A 22566-nucleotide genomic window follows, 5' to 3' on the forward strand; every position below is an offset into this window, starting at 1 on the left:
AGCCTATCCCAGCCAACTACGGGCAGTAGGCAGGGGACACCCTGAACTGGTTGCCAGCCAATCACAGGGCACAAGGAGACATACAACCATTCATGCACACACTCATACCTACGGACAATTTAGAGTGTTCAATCAGCCTACCATGCATGTTTTTGGGATGTGGGAGGAAACCGGAGTTCCCGGAGGAAACCCACGCAGGCACGGGGAGAACATGCAAACTCCACACAGGAAGGGATTGAACCCTTGATCTCAGAACTGTGAGGCAGATGTGCTAACCACTAAGCCACCGTGCCACCCAGACAGTGACAGTCTAGACATATTTTCTTCATTTTCTCTTAAAGTGCAAGAAATTGATGCATTTTACAATAAAATGTAAAAAAAAAAAAAAAAAAAAAAAAATTCTCCCCGGGGTTGGGGGGTTGGGCGGTATGCCCCCGGACACCCCTAGGGGGTCTGTTTCCCTTCGTAAAGCGATTCTTGTGGGCTGGGCTGAGTCAAAGTCCAGGGCTGCTTTTTAGTCCCAGTCCGCCCCTGGCCGTCACCGCAACGCAGAAGCATAACTTAGGCTTAAGTGTGTAATTGTAAGTAAGCTAATTTTATTTGACGTTATTTATTCATAATATTAAATCTTTTTTCTTTTGATGTGGCCTTATACATTGTTTAATTGTTTATTGTGCATTTACATATGCAAAAAACAAACAAACAAAAAAAACAAACACATTTTTGCTGTGTGCATAGGCAGGGTAGGGGCCCCAGTGAAAACCAAAATCAAATTTACACATTTGGTGACTTGTGCCACTTCAAAAAAAAAAAAAAAAAAAAAAAAAAAAAAAAAAAAAAAAACTGAGTATCAATGCTTTTGCAATGAAATATCGTACATTTCTGTCTCAATACTTTTCGATATTCGACAACCCTAATAAACAGTTCATTTTTAAAGCAACTTAGGTCCTCTATCCACCTAAGTTGCAGCCAATGAGTTAACAATTGATATGAATAAGTATCAATCAAAAACTTGCTGCAAGAAACTGCTTCCCTGCTAAGATGACTCTGGACGGTGTGCCCAGCCACTGAAGTCATTCGGCTTTCCACTCACTCAACAGGAGGTGGGGCTTTTTGCTGCAAACTTATTGCGCTGCCCCCTCTCCGGTCTGACACAAAGCCCGGTAGAGTGTGCACACTCATCTCATCCACGCTGGAAGTGCGCACCCTCTGCACGACGGATCGTTCCACTTTGAAACTTGAACTCACGTTGCGTGCAACCTGCGTGTAAACCTTTCGTGGACTGTTTTCTTCTTTTTATTCCACCTACCCTGGTTGTTTTACCCCCGCTGTGGATCCCAGCAAATAGTCGCACCCCGAGTACAAGCGGGGGACCAGTGAAGAGACGAAGTTTGGACACTTGAAGGCACCATGAGCATGCGTACGGTGAACCTTGACACTTACAGCCTGTCACTGCTTACGGCCAAGGAGGACATCCTCAACCATCGCTCCTCAACGAACTGGTAACACCTTCCGTTGAATTCAATGCATAGCAACCCCTTTGTGTTGTAAGTTTCATGTTACCGAATGAGGCGTTCGCTGACGTCTCCATGAGCCGTTGCGTAATTAGAGGCTTTATTTGATTAATCCTATGAGCAAAGTGTTGCACTGCAAAACTGTGCACGCAACGTGGGCTATTTTTACAACTCAATTGTCCTACATTTAAAATGAGACATTTAAGTTTGCAAACTGGAGAGGTGATGATCGTCCATTACGCACGCAAAGCGCAGTCACTGCATGACTCACTGCCCCCAAAAGTAACGTGAGGCTTATATTATTTGTAGGGATGTCCAGATAACATATTCACGAGAGTATGAGGCTCCTCCGATACCGAGTACCGAACCAATCCCTCAAAAATTAATTAAGCAGCATGTTTTGTTGTTGTTGAATAAAGCTATCCCAACATCATAGATATAGATTATATAGTATAAAGTTTGTTTCAGTAGTGTACATGTGTAAATATAAATGTGTAGTATAAAACTCTCTGTGCATATATATATGGCGGAAAACAGAGAAGACTGAAAAAACAGTTTCTGCTCTTGCACCCATCTTTAAATTAAAACTGCTGTATTTTAAGCCAAAAAAAAAAAAAAAAAAAAACTGTTGTGTTTGATAGAACAATATGTCTATATGCTGTCATAGCAGATTCATGGCGCATCAATAAAATCCCCCCAAAATCCAGCTGTGATGGCACCAACTGTTCGTATTAGTCAGAAATTTGGCTCTCGAACTTTTTTATTCAGCTAGTGACAGTGGACAGTACTCATATAGTGCCTTTATCTACATTGTTACAGTGCCCAAAGTCCATTATATTAGCACACATTTACCCTTTCACGCACACACACACACACACCAATGCTAAAAGCTAAAAAAGCTAAAAAAATTACAAACTTCTAAAATATTTAATTAACTAATTGGTGCTGCCACCCTCGCAGTTCAAATGGATTGGACGTCAACTTGTGATAAACTCCTTTAAAATCACAGAGAAGGATAAAAGAGCCATATGATTGGACGTGTATCCTCGTCACTTTTTTTTCTAGGATCCTAATACATTTTACTGCTGAAACAGTTTGAGTGTTAGCCAAATGTGAGCTTTAACCAAACAGGTATTATTTGACTGAATTTACTCACAAAAGAAAGACAGATTAATAACACCATTTCCAGACCGTAAAACAATGACCACACATCGATTAAATGGAACACCTATACAAATTTCATTATTTCCCTTAATAACGTAGCAAAGAATGGCAGACATTACAATCGTAAACATTATGCTGGGGCCGCGAAAATATGAAAACACCCAAACATGTGGTCTTAAATGCTCATATTAATGATCACGTATGTCAGTGACCAAAATAGGCCTGAAGCTATCGATTATTTTAGTAGTCGAATAATCGATGAACTAGTTAGTTCGAATAATCGAGTAATCGATTGAGGAAGATAAAAAATTAAAATATCTGACCTGAGCCTCAAACGGTATAAAAAAATAAATAAATGAGGATATATGTACAACAAAATAACATTTGGCTAACATACATAGCAAAAGTCCGCTAGTTTAAATGCTATAAAATGCCTTTTTTTTTTTTTTTTTTTAACAATGCTCTTAACAAATAGTTAAAACACATATTCCCACAATAAATGTCTAAATATACCTTTAAATTACAAATGCATAAAAAAAAAAAAAATTTTTAAAAATTAGCTCAAAGAAAAACAGCTTATGTTGGTCTTAACAGGAAGCAGCTGGGTTCAGCTATGTGAAATGAGGCAGACTAGAGGGCAGTGTACCCACCCAAATCAACGAAACTAAAGGCAAACACTTTCAAAACAAACCATTACAATGCCACTTTAATTTAAACGAATACTCAAGGCAGGAAAATTTAATTCGAATATTTTTTTTCTAATCGAATACCTGGGTTAATCGATTAATCGTTGCAGCACTAGACCAAAATGTTAGCGGGCTAAAGTGGCTACGTGACTGGAGACGCGATCACCAGACAAGTTCAGTTATATATTTAGTGATTGACCGATCACCGATGCCCCATAATTTATTACATCAGCCCCGATCGATTGGCCGATAGATTAAATGCAGATGTACTGGATTTAAAATGTTAATACAACTGAACTGATCTTAAATAAGTACAGTATGCCATAGTATCTTGTTTGACAGATGAGTCATGGCATTGTGTCCTCTGGGCATATTGGAGATGTTTGTGTTCATGGAATTGTTTCACAGTCGGTAGGTTGTAAGCCAAACAATTCAATGAGAGGCTGAGTGGAACATCGATACATTCCACATGGGATTCGCTCGCCTACATGATGATAGACGTGGATCTTGGAAGAGATGATCTCAAATGCGCTGAAGAAAGGAAACTGAACAAGTTGGGAGACTTCTAAAACAGATGCGCGTCATCCGTGTTTGAATCCCGCAAGAGCGCACATGTTCTGCAGTTCTTGGCTGAGATACAACTCGTAATTTGGGCTACTTTTGGTTATTAAAAAGAGTGGACGCACGTGAGGAGAAGCTGTGTGTGATGAATGGGAAATGCGGAGAGAAACGGGTTTCAGTGTAGGAGTGTGACAATACAGTATATTGAAAAAGTGTGATATATTGTAGCCCAAAAGGTTATCAATATGGTCCCACCAAGAATCAAATGTCACTTTTTTTTTTTTTTTTTTTTTTTTTAAAAGGGAGCCAGCAGGTTGCTACCAAAATATTTCATTAGAATAGTGTCTATGTTAGCTAACCGGCTGCCATTGACAGCGCTTCATTTTGACTGGATCGGATGTCTAGTGCCGTCCATGGCACTGAAACCAGAGCATTCATATTCTTTTGTGGGCATTTACGGGTCACTTCTTGTTGCTTCCTATTCATTTGGGGATATTCTTGAGTCACTTCCTTTTCAGTGACCCAAAATTTGCTGCCATCCCTCTCACTTCAAACGGATCGGACATCTACTGGTGATACAATCTTTCACAGCAAAAGGATGAAAAGAGCTTGTTTTTCTGTTTATATGTTTGCTTTGTAGAATATCCTAGAATGATTTCCTGACCCATGTATCAATAATTGAATGACATCATCGTTATCGTGATCCTTGTATTGCAAATCGTATCGTATTTTGATGTATCCAGAGGTTCCCACTCCGACTTGAGAGTGTGGGACAGAAGGAGAGCTAAGTGTTTGTTTTGATAGGTCACCATGGTGACGTGCAGGTGTCAGGTTAGTCGGGTTGCAGGTTATGACAAGGGATGGGTTTGCATATGCTTCTTCGCACAATGAAGCAACTCGAGTCTCATGACTCATCTTTAATTACGCACATCACAGGACACTTGATGAAGCACATCTGTACAAGTTAATGATTAACAAATGAGAATTAAAAGGATTCATTCTTTTTGAATTAGTTCAGAAATTGTTTTTTTTGTGTGTGTGAGACTTAATGATTAATATATCAGACTTAAAGCTGTAATGTGAAGTTAGGTTGGCCAACCATGTTTTTGAATCATATCAATGGCTAAACAGTTATAAGCATATTTTCATTATTTTTTTTAACGCGACCCTTCCAGATTCTTTGTTTAACCCATAGCAACGCCCTTGACAATGAAAATGCTTCTCTTCGGCAATCTTCGGAAATCTTCGGAAATTACGTGACACCGTGAAGTGCGAGGGAAGTGTGCCATAGAACAGTATTGTTTGTTGCATTGCTTCTCGGTAAGATGCCACGGCGGTGTCTGGCGATGTTTTGTTCTCACTCAAACGAAAAGTTGTATGAGTGGCCAAAGGATAGCAGAGCACGTAAATGGACATCTTTCGTTCGCACGAAGCGAATGAATTTCATGCCATCATCGAATAGTGTTCTCTGCTGCAAACACTTCGAAGATGCCTGCTTCCTTAACCGGTCTGCTTATGATCAAGGATTTGCCAGAAAGTAAGTGTGATTTTTGGATAGATGACTGATGACTTTGTCAAAGCAGAGCTGCCAACTGTTGTGGAATGAACAGTATAAGCTAGCGACGTTAGCCGAAAGTTAACTCGTGGCAATCCCCGATCATAGTTGTTGTTGCGTTCGCTAGGTTAAGCGTGTTTAAAGTGTGCGTCATCTACGATCTTGTCCGAAAGGGTTAATCCACTGTCAATCGGGAAAGGGTTGTGGATGTGCACATAAGCGGGTTGGCGTCGCGGTAAATCACGTTGCAGTAAGAGACACACACCGCCGGTGAGTTTGTGCACATTTATTTGTATTTGTATTATGTATTTCCACCTTCATGCTTCTAGCATTGCATTGCATTTGTACGGTTCGGCGTTTCTTTCACGGTGATCGCTTGATAGCCTTCTAGTTTGTGTCGCGAGAGCCGCTGACAGTTGACAATTTAGCGTGTTGGCATTGTGTCAATCTCGCAGTGAATCAGCGAGCGCGCAGGTCACGCAGTGAATCATGGGAAATGTAGTCTCGGGACAACACTGAAGTGGTGCTTTGTAATCTGTTCGCTTGTGTGAAAAAACTACATTTCCTCACGCCATTAGACGCCACTTTGTTTTCTTATTGTTGCCACAATAAAGTGGAGAAAGCCATCGACGACTGTTATATAGTGGATATTATTTAGTTGTAATACGGGAGTTCACCAGTAGAGGGTACGCATGTCATTTAGATGTGTTATTGTTTGTGCCTTACTCCTTGACTAGAAGAGAGAAAATTTGTTGTTTAGAGTCACTTGGCAAGACGTTGAGTAAAGTTGTAAGAGCCAATAAAGGTGTCGTGTGGGTCACTCGGTCAAGATATAACAACGACTCATCTCCTTCTTCCCCCCCAACGTTTTTATATTATTACTTTATATGCACGAGAGCTGCCGGATCTGCCAAAATGAACATGAAGTCTGATTATTATTTTTTCTAACAATGTCATCAGATAGACAAAAACATAAAATTATGTGCAAATGCCTGCATCTTCAAATCATGAAAATAATAACAGCCTATATCTTACCAATGTTGTAATCTTGATGTGTCTTGTATCCATTCCATGTCAGGTAGTCTAGGCACATTCGTTTGCATCCTGATTAGCGTCTGGCTAATACATGTTAGGTCCAATATAAAATTCCAAGCTCCTTTTCTTCCTCCAACTCTTCAAAAACTTGGATCTCCTCCCTTGCGCTCGATCTATCGCTTATATCGCTGTTTGAATCATTGTTTGAAGGGCTCTGTATGGCGTCCGTATGTACGGAGGTGCCATCGCGTTCCCGGTGTGACGTATCACTTCCGGGTTCGTCCCCTTTCAGGCTCGAACTTCGGAAACGCGATTATTTTGTCAAATATACAACATATGAATTATTTTTTCATGCTTTATTTGTTGGACAATATTTAATTACTTTACTTGTGAGCCTATTTGGCATGTGAAGAAATTACTTCACATTACTGCTTTAAGGTTTTGAGGTTCATTGTTAAAATCTCAGCTCCTGGCATCCAATGTGGATTTTGTTTGAGTGTGTTTGTGCACGTTCCAAAAAAAATCATGTTACAGTGCTATGAAAAAGTATCTGAACCTTTCGGAATTTCTCACATTTCTGCATAAAATCACCATCAAATGGGATCCAATCTTTGTAAAAATCACAGAGATGAAAATGCAGTGTCTGCTTTAACTAAAACCACCCAAACATTTATACGTTTTTATATTTTAATGAGGACAGCATGCAAACAATGATAGAAGGGAGCGAAAAAAAGTTATCCCTCTGCCTAAGGAGACTTAAAGAGCAATCGAAACCAATTTTTACCAAACATTTTAAGTCAGGTGTGTGCCTAATCGCTGATGAGTGGTTTAAAGCTGCCTTGCCCACTATAAAACACACACTTGGTAAGAAATGTCCTAATGAGAAGCATTGTCTGATGTGCATCATGGCTCGGTCAAAAGAGCTGTCTGAAGACCTGCGATGAAGGATTGTTGATTTGTATAAAGATGGGAAAGATTGATGTTCATCAATCAACAGTCAGAGAAGTTGTCTACAAATGGAGAGAGTTTGGCACTGTTGCTTCTCTCCCAAGGAGTGGCCGTCCATCAAAGATGACGCAAAGAGTTCAGTGCAGAATACTCAGAGAGGTAAAAAAAGAACCCTAGATTGTCTTATAAAGATTTACAGAAATCACTGCCACCGTCCAATATCACTGTGCACACATGAACTATATGTAAAACTGTGACCAAGAATGGTGTTCATGGGAGGACTCCACGGAGGAAGCCACTGCTGTCTAAAAAAATATTGTTGCTCGTTTAATGTTCACAAAAAGGCACTTGGACACTCCACAGAAGTTTTGGCAAAATATTTTGTGGACTGATGAAACCACACTTGAATTATTTGGGAGTAACACAGAACGTCATGTGTGGAGGCAAAATGGAATCTGATCTAAACTGCAGCAACAGGAAGCGTCTGGTTGAAGTTTTTGTTGCCAAAGGGGCGGGGGGGGGGGGGGGGCACCAAATATTAAATCTGATGGTTCACTTACTTATTTTTCCCCCTTCTTTCATTGTTTGCATACTATACTTATGAAAATATGAAAACCTATAAATGTTTGGGTGGTTTTAGTTAAAGCAGTTTTTCATCTGTGTGATTTTGACAAAGATCAGATAACATTTGATGATGATTTATGCAGAAATGTGGGAAATTCCAAAAGGTTCAGATAATTTTTCTTACCACTGTACTTGAACTGACTCAATTGTGAATGTGTGAGTTAAAAACAATTTGTTCTGTACTAGTATGTATCATCTACTTGGCTGGCCATCAACCCGGTATGTCTAAAGGCACACATACAACACCCAAATATTACAGTTAATACAGTTGTAACTCATTATAAATAACCAATACTAGTATTGAAAAGTGTGGTTCAAAATTAAAATAATCTTCATAGGCTAATTATGTTAAAAATAATCACACAAGGATTTTTTTCTATATTTGTATATCTCTTTAAAAAAGAAAATATTTACTTTTTTCTTTGTTTTTTCGGTTGTAAAAATGTAAAAAAAAAAAATAAAAAAAAAAAATCATATAGACTTAGAAACATAAAAAAGACAATAAAATATGTAAAACAAAACTACATAAATTAGAATATTTACTATTCTATGCTATGCTATGCAATGCTATACTCAGGGGTGCACATAATGTTTTTGCCCAGGTTCTCAGAGGAGGACCTGGAGATGTGACTTGGTCCTCATTGAGCTTGAGAGCCGACCCGCCTGATGCGATAAACTTATGACAAGCTTTACTTAGAGCCAATTAACTTAATTATATTAAGAATTAATGCTTGATTAACCTCAACTGGCACAACAAAATTGCCATTACTTTGAAGTGAAATGTAAAGAAATAAAAAGCACCAATTCAAAATAAAGGGCATTATGCAGCTCCCACATTAACTCCAAGCCTTTTTAAAAGTGGGATGTCCTCCTCAAAAGACCTCATTGAACGTGCATGTTTAGCTTTGTAAAATGCGAGCAAAAACACGTTTGTCAGTGCATGTCGCTGTTCATTACCTTTATTCCGCCCTATTCCGCCGCTTGTCCATAGGGCGAGTGGGGTCCTGTTTGACATCGATAGTTTGCTTGATTGCCACTCTGTTTTTTTTCGTGCTTTTCAAAGTTTGGATGGCTGAAATTCTTTGACCCTACATAAAATGCGCTGCTCTTATCGGCGACATTGGGATTCTCACGGCACATTTTGTACCGCATTTCTGTGCGAGCATCATTTGCTTCTAGCCATGGTACTTCCTGTAGCCACTTTTCAGCAAAAGTCCTTATTTTCCGGTAGCTCCGGTGACGTCTCTGTCATCTGTCTGTCTTTTGACGGGGGTGGGGGAACACGGAAGTAATTCCTCAGTGTGGCCTGCCTCTTTGACATTTTGAGAAGTTATTTTCTTGTGTCCGCCGCAAATACAGTGGTCAGCCATCGGTACGCAAAAGCATATGGAAGCCGTTGAGGGCCAGCACGTTTGTCTACGTCCAGTACGCATGCGCGCATGCGGACCACTTATGTGCACCCCTGGCTATACTGTATACTACACGATACGATGCTATGATATGGTATGCTATGCTATGCTATACTACATATGTATACTGTACATATGTATTTACTATATAGGCTCAGAAGTGAAAATTCGGACAACAAATTTTCTGAACAATTAATCAACGATCAAAACTCTTGTCGATTCATTTGATGATTGATTTATCAATTAATCGAAGTAGTCATAATTAGGGATGGGAATTGATAGGATTTTTACGATTCCGATTCCATTATCGATATTGCTTAACGATTCGATTCCTTATCGATTCTCTTATCGATTCGAATTTGGGGAAAAACAAGAACAAACGTTTTGATTGGCATCGAGTTTGTTTAATCAGAAGTCACAACCTTACAAACTCACAACGAGATCAAAAGAGGCCCAAAGCCTCAATGTTAACTGTGACAATAAGTGGCAAATACAAAAGAATGTGTAACATTTTACTGAAACATTTATCTAATAGAAATAAAAAATATTGGTATATATTGGCAGATAGGTTTTTGTTCTGCCTTTGGCAATATGTGTTAAAGCAGGGGTCCCCAAACTTTTTCCTGTGAGGGCCACATAACTTTTCCCTTCTCTGATGAGGGGCCGGGGTCAGTTTGTAACAGAAAAAGTGTGACGATTGCAGAAGTGCATAAATGTAAAAAAATATTGTTTTTCAGAAAGCCACAATCAAATCACCCTTTCTGGATTCTTTATAATAATAATAATAATAATAATAATTAATAATAAAAACACTATTAATGAAATAGATAATAACCAAATAACCCTCTCTGAATTCTTCAAGGAAAAGGCCAGAAAATAAATAACACGATTGAGAAAAAAAAAAAATTCAAAATGGCCGGACCAAATGTGGAGGCGGGCCGTATTTGGGCCGCGGGCCGCAGTTTGGGGACTGCTGGGTTAACGTGTATTATTTTACCATTACATTGAATTGAATGCCTTTTAGTTTTTGTGGCGCTTACACGCTCAAGTGGGGGCGCCCTTGCGCTTCCTCACGCAAAGAAGAATGCGCTCACGTGAAGAAGAGCGCGCTTACACCCAAAGAAGAAATGCCGCATCCAAGTGAGTGAGCGAGTTAGTGAGAGAGGGAAACACTTCCACGAGCCTACGTTCTTTGTTAATGTTAATATCTACAGAGGCAACGCCTGTATGTATCATCTTTTGTGTTGTTGTTGTTGTGTTTCCACTCACGATCTGACACTTAAATCCAGTTGTGTAGTGGTTTGAACGATGTGCTAATGCTAGCGAACGAATGCTAACCATACTGTTATTAGCAGCTAATCATTGCTGATTTACGTTGATGCAAACCTGTTTGTTATTGGGGACGAAATTGATTTGTTTCATTTCTATTCTTAGTTTCACTCTTCAAGTGATGGTTGAATAAAGTTAGCAAATTATACCAACGTCTTCTGCATCGTCATTTGGGAGTTTAGCTAGCTGTATAGCCAGGACTGAGCCTTAGCCTCTCTGTGAGGACAGCGCAGTCGTATTCCCTCCCAATGCAGTTATCTCCACCTTGCAATGACTGCAAGTCGCTTTGTTGTAATTTTTCCTCGTGAAGTGAAGACACACTTTCGAGCGTTTGAACCTACATGCTGTCATTTTTATGTTTATGGCTGCAATGCTCGTGCTTACCCGTCGTAACCTTTCATTTTCACACTCTTTCCTGGTGAAGTGTAGTCAAACTTTGGAGCGAGTGGTTCTTGGCGCCATGCTAGTTTGATGTGTCTGGACAACAACACACGTCACGACGCAATACGCGTCTTTAGGAATCGTTAAAGGGATCATTAAGGCTTTTTCATTGTGATGTCGAGGCATTGAAACACTCGGAACCGGTTCCGAATTGGAATCGGATTTCGATTCCCATCCCTAGTCATAATCCAGTTAAGGGTACAGAGCATTTTCACTGTCACATTACTATGTTGGAAATTTTACATTTCAATCCTTTATCAATACTCCACAAAACCAGAAAGGAACTGGCTCACGCATGTCGTAAGGTTTGTAGCAGTTCCTTGTCTTCAACTTTCCATGTCTCTGGAATTCCTGGGAAAGCGGTTTGGTCTGCACATTGTAATAATTTTCAACCCAGCAGCCAATAAAGACGCGTTCCTGCCAAGTGTAAACCACTCAGTCCAACGGTGGATTAGTCAATCCTAGAAAAATGTGCGTATGTGTGAATCAGCTGAGAGAATTGTTTGCGGCATTGTGTCACTTCTGGTAAGATGATTTCAGGCAACTGATTAGTTTGACCTCAAGTTTCAGGGCCATGGACGACGATAGACAGGCAGCGATCATTCACTGACAGCCTCTCCCATTCAAAATAGATTGGACGTTTATCATCGTCAATGGCGGCTGATAAGTTAACAATTTCTCCATGACTGAGGACAGCTGTTGAACCTATTCATCTTGCAAATCCTCATGAATTATTTTGTTGATGTTAATCATCTCCACACCAGAGCGTTTCTTTGAGCTGTGGCATTTGTGTGTTAGATTTTCCATGTTCATGCATGATTAAGCATGAGAAGTCTAAAGTTACAGATCAGATGAGCACACACCTGCAAGGGAGACCAAACACGGTAACATCAGTGCGTTTGCGTGTGCACACGAAGGTAATTTCCTCACTCGAGGGGGAACAGAGTGTAGGGAACAATTTTGTGACAATGCACGTTCTGGTTTGTCTCACTTCCTTATGAATCCACCTGTCAGAGCATTACATGCATGACACTAGAGCTGGTGTGTCATTCTAAACTCTTTGCTTAAAGGCCGACATGTTGAAATCCACACTGATCATGTTAATGATTTCTCACAGTTGTCGACAATTTAACAAAGTAGAAAACCGAAAACACTATCAGTATGCATTTTGAGGTGATTGTTCTGAGGTAAATAGAATAGAATACAATACAATACAATAGAAAGCCTTTATTGTCATTGTAGAGAGTACAACGAGATTTAAAGCTTCGCCATAATTTGCACCACATAAAATAAAAGCTAAAGTTACAATAAGGCGAGTATAATAACATAGGTTACAGTGTACACAGGCTGTTTCAAATTAGCGGCAGCCTAGTGTGAAGGGTTCAGCGGCAACCCATTCATTGTGTATGTGGGTGCGGACTTCTCGGTGAAAGTGAGCAATGGATGGCAGTTTTGGGCGGAAGGTCAAGTTTGAACGAATTTGGGCCGAGTGACTGGGCCCAGAATAGAGCCTTGTTCTATTTTCAGAGCGCCGCCAAGCTTACGTCAACAACGCATCGAATAGCAGAGGTGCAGGCGTACTTATATCTGTGCTATCAGGTTGTTTCGGCAGAAACAAATCACAGCCAACGAAACCTTGAAAAATGCAGTTTTTTGAAGTTTTGCGAGCTCTGGAATACTTGATAAATAATTGTCATACTTCTCCTTGCTAAGCTAAATGGTACTTCAATGTGCATTTATTTATTCATTTATTTATTTATCTATTCATTTATTTAATAGGGACAGTGCACATTGATGAACACCTAAAAGATGTGTGGAAATGTAGTTCACGTATCACGAACAACAAAAAAAAACTATTCACCTTCTCACCGAAACTAGTAAGTCTTTACCTCTACTTGAAATAGTAAAAGCCGGTGTTTTCCTGAGCAACAATAAAAAAATAAATGCAGTGGTGCTTGGGACTATAGTAAATATGCTTGCCACTTTTCACTTCCTGACAGTGTCTGTGTCAGGCTTCTCCTGTTTTGCGCTTGCCGTGGACCACTCTTCACACTGAGCTGACCCGACTATGAAAAGGCTGTAAAGTGAACTAGCAATATGGCCCGGCATTTCCCGGCATGCTATTTGCGCTGGGTTGTTTGGGCCAATGTTTGTTAAATTGACACATAAGAAACCTCGAAATGTTAGCTTCCCCATGATTTTTTTTTTTGTATGCTGGATACATTTATCGAGCAGTATGGCCTGGTGTTGCTCGGGTGAAAAAGTGAAAATTGGCATTTTTCTATGCTAGGTTTTGGAGTTTCTAATTAATTTTAATGCACTAAATGGAGGCCTTCAGAGATCAAACCATATGAGAGTACTCCCAGACACATAAAGTACAGCTTTGTAAAATTTCGTCAAAATCCGCCAAGCCGTTTTGGCGTCCATAATACACTAAAACATACACCCCTTTCCCACTGGCCAAAAAACCCATGTCAACCCACTAACAATCGGCTTTTGGTGGCAGTGGGAAAGGTGCAGCGACCCGCCTCGACCCGTGTCAATCAACCCGCCAAGCGACCCGCATTAAAATCACCTTGGCTCTGATCGTCATGCAGTGTGAAAGCAAAACCCCGGGTCAACAGTCAACACCCTAATCTACGTGGTGACGTCGGCTCTTACGCGATGCGTCATAAGAACGTGCCAGTTGCCTCCCATTTAACACGCCCCACAACCATAGTTACATCGACGCTTACAACAAAGCTAGTAGAAGAAGAAGGAGCCAGTAGCGCACCACATTGAACAACATGTCCCAGCATTGGAAAGATGATGAGACCTGCCAGCTCCTTTCCATCCGTGGAGAAAGGAGGCTTCCATGTTGCTCTGCATTGTTTACTTCCTTGAACTGAATGAATTCGGTCGCACTTGTCGACGCGCATCTTAGCGTGTTGACGTCACGTAACCTTACGCACGGCTGAGGAGACACAGCTTTTTTTTTTTGTCAATGGGAAAGTTGCCAAATGCCAATTGCTAGTGGGATGCATCGGCTTGGAAAAAACGCGCGTTGACCCACTAGTTTCAGTGAGAAAGGGGCAATAGACAGCCACACAGACAAACTCGCCTTTATAGATATCAGGATATCCAGCTGAAATAATTCCCTGATTAATATATCCGAAAATTTTAAAAATCCAGCGTCTTGTTGTTTGAATACCACAACCAAAGCCACAATGTGTCATCACAGCGGATTTAAATTTGTACATGAAACCGTAAAGTTTGAAAGCCAACTCCGACATTACAGTCGCAAAAGACACGTCTCTTCCCAAAAGATGGCGCTGTAGCCTCCACAATCAAGTTCCATTTTCTCTGCTAATTTTTGGAGTTACGAATTTTTCTTTTTTTTTTTGGGGGGGGGGGGGGGGGGACTTACATAAATCAAATCAATCTAAGAATACTCCCATACACATTAAGTACAACTGCGTACAATTTTGTCAATATCCGCCCAGCTGTTCAGGTCCATAGGGAACAAACACCCCCACAGGCTGCTCCATTTATATACAAGTATAGTTATAGATCCAACCGAAATGAATCCCTTCATATAGGGCTGCAACTAATGATAATTTTTTTTTGTAATTGATTAATCAGACGATTAATCGGATAAATGTCCGTTTTTTTCAATGACCCTCACAATTTAACTTGAAGTAGTTTTAGGTGTGTTGGAAGTAACAATGAAGAAAAAATGGATGACTATTTCCTTCAAAAATAATATTTTATTTTAGCTTCCTGACTTAACTGTAGTCTACATCTGTACTGTTTTAAGTACATAAAACTCGTTAAAGTTTATAATAAAGGTTCTGAGTATAAAACATAAAAAGAATTTCTCAGTACACAAATCAGACAAAAGTCCTGTTCATTCAAAAAAAAGTGCTGCTGATTGACTGATAGATTTTTCTTGTGGGTAAAGCGCTGATATAAATTGTTTCAATGACTCATTTATTTTCTTGAAACTAGCTAAACAACAAAATCGAATGAGTAGGACGCAGGCTGTAACAAATCAATTTTCTTTATCAAACATGAATACAATCCAAATTCAAAGCACACTCTCTTGTATGACACTTTACAGTTTGAATGGGAGTTTTTGTGTGTGCGCAGGAAGTTTATGGTTTCTTTGTAAAAAGAAATGAGACTTTACTATCTAATGATAACTCAAGTGCTAAATATGCTTCCCCAATACACAATAAAAACGGACACTTAAGACACTGATTAGCATAATCGCTAACTAGCTTAGCGCTCTGTGCTAAGTTTTAACATTTCATCAACAAAGATTAAAAACAATACAATTGACTTCTTTTACTCACTTCTGACAGATGCACACTGGATCTAACAGTGCAAAAGACAATCTGACTATCGACACTTCATAATATTATTGATTCAGCAACCAAACCTGTGTATAGCAGTGAACTCTTTCTTTCTTGCTGTAATCCAGGGGTGTCAAACCGGTCCTCAAAGGGCCGCAGTGGGAGCTGGATTTCATTCCAACCAAACGAGATGAATACTTTTTCACTTCTCTGGTGTCTTCCAAGTGTAATCAGTTGATTGTAGTTAGGTGCTGCTCTAATCACCGGCGCACGCACGCAGCCTCACACTACACACAAACAAGGACCCAAACGAGACTGCTCCCGGCAAAAAACGATTAGCAAATTTGTTTTAATTTATTAATAGATTGTAATGTATTTAATCGATTAGTTGTTGCAGCCTTACCTTAGTAGTACTCTGGAAAATAGTACATATTTTTTTCAAATCCAGCGTCTTGTTGTGGAGTACTCAAAGCTACAGCGTATTGAAATTTGTACATGTAAAGTTTGAAAGCTGACTCCGACATTGCAAGAGACACTTCTTTTGTCCCAAAGATGGCGTTGTTGTTTCCACAATTAGGGATTTTCTATGCTAGTTTTTGGAGTTTCTAATTAATTTTACGCACTAATTGGAAACCTATAGAGATCAAACCCATCTAAGAATACTCGCAGAAACATAAAGTACAACTGTGTAAAATTTCCAGGAGTCCATAGCGAACGAACACACACACACAGACAAAGTTCCATTTATTTATATATTTACATCTATATCTGTAATAGATATAGATAAAGTGACTAGCAGCAAGTAGTGATGTAGTATATGACAATATGAAGTACTCATACAAGAAGGCAAATGGCTGACCGGATGATAGTGCAAATGACAGTTTGTGCATAGGTAACGTGAGATCATTGTTATCGTGAGCCTTGTATCGCAAATAGTATCGTATTGTGAGATATCCAGAGGTTCCAACCCCTAATGAACATCTACAAGGACAGCTGATTCTGTAATTTTTTGCCACAGCTTTTAATAGTGTTGTTAGCGGCTTGTTTGAGCTCCTCTGTGGGTGGCATGTTGGAGGAGAATGACAATGATTGATGGCGGTAATAGCTGTTTGTCAGTTTATTTGAAGTGAGAGAACAGAGGCGGCAGTAATCAGTAAACAACTACTTTCTGTCTTAAAGACTAATTACATTCATCTGGGCTCCTGAGACGAAGGTGTGTGGGATAATGGTAGGTCTCAATCCTAATTAGGCGTGTTTCCTCACAGATGTTGTGTGTGGATCTGTGGGTTGATCACAATCTAAAAATCATATTCTTGGGCTCATATGTAAAATTCGGTCAATATATGACTTAACGGGGGATTGCTTTGCATGTTTGCCTCAAATTTGAAAGGTTTCAGATCTTTATAAAGCAAACAATGTAATTAAATAATCTTCCCAAAGTCTTTTTTGAAGGTAAAGCCCTGATTGATGTAGTAAATAAAATGACAGGTTGACGAAGCAGTGTAATAGGCAATTATCTTTGCGGCTGACCAGTTCCTCCCGCAGAGAAGCATCGCAGTTATCCGTTTTTAACAAAGCAGGCTTACTCAAATGTATTTAACGTAACCATTTTATACAAGTTATGGTCTAAAAAAACAAACTTTCAATTTTGAGGTGAATGAATCCTGCATGGCTTCGGCAAAGTTAGGAACAGCTGACTTTACGACAAATCTCAAACAATGCAAGTGTCCGAGAGTAAACACATTTTTTTTCTTGAGCTTTTCTGTCAACATTACAGTAAGATAACAGACAACATGGGGACAAGTTTTGTTTTTGGCAGCCCTTTTAATTTCCGTCGTAGTCTTTTGGGCAAAATACTTATTTGTCTTATTCATATTTTAGTCATTTCAAAATGTGTTAGTCTTTGTCTTGAGTTTTTGTCTAGTCGACGAATGCACAAAATGTTTTTGCACAAAATAGATTAAAACAATTAGTTTTCCAGTAATTTCGATTGAACATTGAGAGACGAGCATATATTGTAGCGTCTATATGGACGTCACCTTTAATAGGGTTTTCCAATAGTTTCATTTGCAACCGGATGCACGGAGTAGGCTACTACTACTGTAAGCCATAGTCAACGCCAACGAAATGAAAACTACAACAGTTTAAGGGGACGCTTGGTACGCTAAAGTTATTGCTAATGCTAAATCGAATGCTATGTTAACACCACGAATTACATTTAGTGTGTGATGATCACTCAGCGCAGAGCCTTAAAGTGCCTGCAAGAGCATAAAAACATCTTAAATGACATTATTATGTGAATTAGAATCATATTTTGAGACGATTAGACTATATACAACAATTTGGCAAAGTGCAGAGGACGATAAATTCGTCTTTTAATCGGCCCTTTAGCCTCTGCCTCTCATTGTAGAGCTCTAGCGTCCCAGCTGGAGGATGACGTCGGCAGGGTCATGATTTCATCCGATTTAAAATTCAGCCTATTGAGGGGGAACTATTCAGAATGAGGAAGATGCAACGAAGAAAGCAGCAACATGTCATTGTTTCAATCTGTCTACTCCAATATTTTTACAGGAAATTCTTTTTATCTAAGCGTTTCTCCCCAATTGCTAAATAAATGTCATGACAAATAACAGTCTTGTGCTAAATGGAATATTAAAAATGCATTTATTCAGTACGAAAGGGCAAGATTACTGTCAAATTCTTGCACCTCCTGAATGATATTTTATGCCACCGTAGTTAGTCCAGCTTTTGTCATTTCCCTGCCCCGGCCTCGGAGAGCGTAAACAAACCAGGAGGCGTGACGGCTAGCAGATATGCTAATCTGAACCGAGCGGCGCTTCCAAGTCTTATTCTTGCCTTTCGAAGCAAAAAATCACACATAACTACCCTGGGTCATGTCACACGGCGGCAGGGTTGTTGATTGTCTTCACGGATCAGCAACCCCACCGGCGGCGAGCAAGTTACAGCTCGTCGTTCCCCTGCTGCGGGGAGGAGAGTCTGTTTACCAGGGAAGCAGCTGGAGAATGACTGCCACCCAAACCGGCCGACGTTGGAGGAGCGCGTAGTTGCCCGAGCCCAACCCGAAGATAGTGGTCTATTGCCGGGCACACGAAGAGGGCACAGGAGGCTAGAAGTCTGGAGAACCGCACGAGCGAAGAGGTCCAAGGGGTGTGTGTGACAAGCCGCGGGTCGTTGGCCGAGTGGCATTCTCGGTGGACAAGGAGCAGCGCTATATAAGTATAACACCATTACATTGTCAGCTACAAAATGCAAGCCACCTCCGTATTAAACGTGTGCCATGATCCCAGTACTGTATTTGACATAATACAAAACACGATGTTTGCTCACTTCCTCGTGAGTCCAATGGTCCCCTGGTTGTCGGACTTGTTTTGGCTAACACGTCTTTCCCTGGTGCAGCAAAAAAACCTTGCTGCACATTTGGCTGGCGTGATCCAAAAAATAAATTAATCTTCAAAATCAGCTGAATCCGCAGTCCATCTGCATGCTATAAAGAAATGCTGGATTGTGAAATGCTGACCCGAGTGACATCACATTTGCATTCGTCCTCAACCCGAGACTGGAGCTGGAAGTCACTCATTTTCAGTGTGCGGGATTCAAAAAATTGAATAAATAAAACGATCACTTCCGCACACATCCAAGTGGTCCATTTCAGGAAATGAGGTGAAATGCCCCAAAATGAACTCATTGCCTGGCACTGGCTGCCACTGACGGCCGTAGACGTCCTATCCATTTTAGGTAGGAGGGTTCATTCGTTCATTCGCTGCCACCCTCCCACTTCAAATGGATTGGATGTCTACTAGTGATAAACTCATTCCAATTCACAACAGAAGGATGAAAAGAACTTGTTTTTCTGTTTATTAGTTGTTTTGTAAAATGATTTCCTGACCCGTGTACCAATAACTGTGAAATCAATGTTATCGTAAGCCTTGTATCGCAAATTTTATCGTGAGGTACCCAGAGGTTCCCACCTCTAATGTAAAAGACATAATTCCTGGATGTTGTACCTTCTACCCATGATAGCCTGTTGCACTTTTAGATCAACAGTAATATAACTTTATGACTTCCCTTTTGCAGAGCAATACTGGGGCCCTCTGCTAGAAAACATGATTTACTGTCTTTTAGACAGAGAATAGATTATCTAACCTTGCCAATTGGCTATTGTTATCTATATTTTATTTTTATAGTTTCTCCAAACATTGGCAGGAAAATGAATGTGGTTTCGTATGTGTATGTCTATTTGTGCTTGCAAACAGTTTTTTTATGACTCTTTTATATGACATCTCTTCCCAACAGATTCTGTCATCCAAAATAGTATCTAGTCTCGTAGGCCACTTATCAAAAAAAAAAAAAAAGGTCACCATGAAGCTCTGTCAACTTGCTCCTAGTGGGATTGAGGATCTCTGTTGTCGTGGCGACCCGCGCGGGAACATTAGCTTGTTTGTTAAGGCAGATTCAGTGAGAGAAGGGTCATAAAATGAATGCACACTTGAGTAACAAGGTATGGTGAAAAGGACCACATGTGAGAAATGATGCTGGGTGGTCCTCAGAGAATGTGAGGATGATCAAAAATTGGAGGAGAAGAGGGCAGGTGGAGGAGGAAGGGAAGTTTTGGGAGAAGTGAAGATATATCGCTTGTTTATATGGAAATGACTAAAGATTAGATGGTTTAATTATCTTATATCAGAGGATGTGTGTGTGCAGTGTGGGACACCATGTACAGGAAATGCCAGTGTAATCCCAGAAGCCTGCAATTTTCCAGAGTTTATCACTTCTTTTTCCCACTCATCTCCCATTTCCTCTTTTGAAGGTGCAGTATTATCCGATTCAAAGTGGAAGCACGGTGGTTGACTGGTTAGAATGTCCGCTTCACAGTTTTGAGATCTTATCCCAGCTTCCTGCATACACAGGTTTTCTAAAGGTATCCCGGTTTCCTAGCCTTGCAAGCAAGACTGTACTTCCTGATTCAGTGATTTATCATGCAGTACCGTCTTGCAAACCTCAACTGTCCAACCTCTTCATCTGATGCCTGAGCCAGTCAGAAAAAAGAGGCAGGGCCTGCAGTAGTGACCAGGAAGCAGGTATCGGGTTAAATATAATTTCCTAGTGCAAAGTAGTCTTGTATATAGTTCAATTTCCCATGTTTTGTCTGAAAAACACTTAATTTCCTCGTTTAAAGAAGGGGAAAGAATATCACAAAAAGCTCTTGTTGACGGCAAACGATGTTTTTGCTTTTCCACGAACGTCTTACGACTTTATGTGTATTGGTCACCTTCTGATGGTGAGCCAATCAGGGGAAAGAGGCTGTGCTCTGTTGTCAGCTTGTCGGAGTCTGTTTTTTTCATGAACGCATTTGAACGCATCAAATTGGAGCGAGAGTGAAGTCACGCTTAGTGTTTACCAGCAGTCGCAAAGTTGTCATTGAATTAATCTTGAGGAAACAACAATAATAGCCTTACATAATTACATGGGATGTTGAAATCGTTGCTCAGTTGCACACTCACCACTTGGAAAATTACAAACAGAAAAATGGTGTGGCATTGCGTATATTTCCTAGAATTGGAAACCACAACCAGGGACAACCAGGGGGATGTGTTCATAACAGTGGCTAAGACAGGCGTAGCCTCGCAGGGCAGCCATTTCGTGTGACTCGCTTTTCTGGAAGGGGCGACAATTGAACAGGCGAAAAAGTCATGGAAGGGAAACCGATAGCACGCATGGCTGACTTTGGGTACCATGCAGTTCACTTTCATGATTTAATTTTCCCCTACACATTTTTTATATACTCCAGTTTGCCCGGCATTGAGTTGAGAGTGGCCAAACCATTTCCATGCAGCGGGAGGACCGCCAATGAAGCATATTATTGCGACGTTCATTTGAAGTGTCCAAGATCAATGTGTGAATGCACCATCAGTTCATCACAGCTTGTTCATGTCAAGCAGGCCGGCCGGTTCCCGACCCGTGTTATGGTGGAATGAAAAAGTTTTTTTTTGGTTTTTTTGTAAATAAGTCAAGTTCCTAAGTTTTTTTCTGAAATACACATCATTTCTTCATTGAAAGAGGAGCAAAGAACATCACTAAAATCATTTTATTTGAAGGGAAACGATGTTTTAATGAGTGTGTCAAGAAGATCCATCGTCCAATTAGCAGCCAAATATTCTTTTTTTAAGGTTCCTCTGATGAAACAGGTTTCAATTGGATCTTTCCCAGATTGATAAGTGGAATATATTCATTGCGGATAGTAGGCATGTGCCGGTGTGAGGTTCTGGCGGTATGATAACCTTAAACCAAAATATCACGGTATCATGGTATTGCAGTTAGAGCTCTAAAATGTGTTACGTTGAGATATTTGGCTTTAAAAAAAACTTTTCCACTTTTTATCATTGATTAGGATTGTTATTTTTAAAAACATTAGCAAATTGGAAAATAAGTATAATGTTAACAGTTAAAAAAATATATATCACTAAATATTTACATTAAAATAAATGCATTCCTTTAGATGAGCCTAAACTCACAGCCACTGCTCAACATTATTGCCATCAAAACAAAATAACTGAATTATTTTCCATAAAAAACACGTGTGTAAGACTCGTACCATGTTTACATGATACACTCTCTTTCTCAACACAGACAGTTAGTTGTCAGAGAGGAAAATAAACATGTTTTACCACTGCTAGACACACTAAACACGCAGGAGTTAACTCTCGTAGCTGGTGGGAAACGTTCATGACAGTGTTTACTCGAGGCGTGTGAAATTTCCGATTCTTAGATTATTTGCGATTCAGCCGTGGAAATTGCGAGAACGATTCACAAACATCCAAATTCCGATTATTTATTTATACCAGGTAAAGCGGAAATAAAACACAGTCAGCGCGGTCTTCAGGACGCAATGAGGAACGGACCGAGAGTAAATATCATGTTCAACTCATGCCGCTAGATAAAAAAAAA

General features: G+C 40.0%; 1 protein-coding gene across 2 annotated transcripts in view; it reads left to right on the plus strand.

Annotated features, from left to right (window-relative positions):
- Window positions 1-1166: 1166 nt before the first annotated feature.
- si:dkey-40c11.2 (drebrin-like protein A) overlaps window positions 1167-22566 on the plus strand; it is a 69192-nt gene continuing 47792 nt past the window's right edge. For both annotated transcript variants that reach the window (XM_057831410.1, XM_057831411.1), the window contains exon 1: window positions 1167-1502. In XM_057831410.1, the coding sequence (XP_057687393.1) occupies window positions 1411-1502 (92 nt within the window). In that variant the 5' untranslated portion in view covers window positions 1167-1410. The remainder of the gene's footprint in view (window positions 1503-22566) is intronic.

Source organism: Corythoichthys intestinalis, chromosome 3 (genome assembly GCF_030265065.1).
Source record: "Corythoichthys intestinalis isolate RoL2023-P3 chromosome 3, ASM3026506v1, whole genome shotgun sequence".
Lineage (NCBI taxonomy): Eukaryota > Metazoa > Chordata > Actinopteri > Syngnathiformes > Syngnathidae > Corythoichthys > Corythoichthys intestinalis.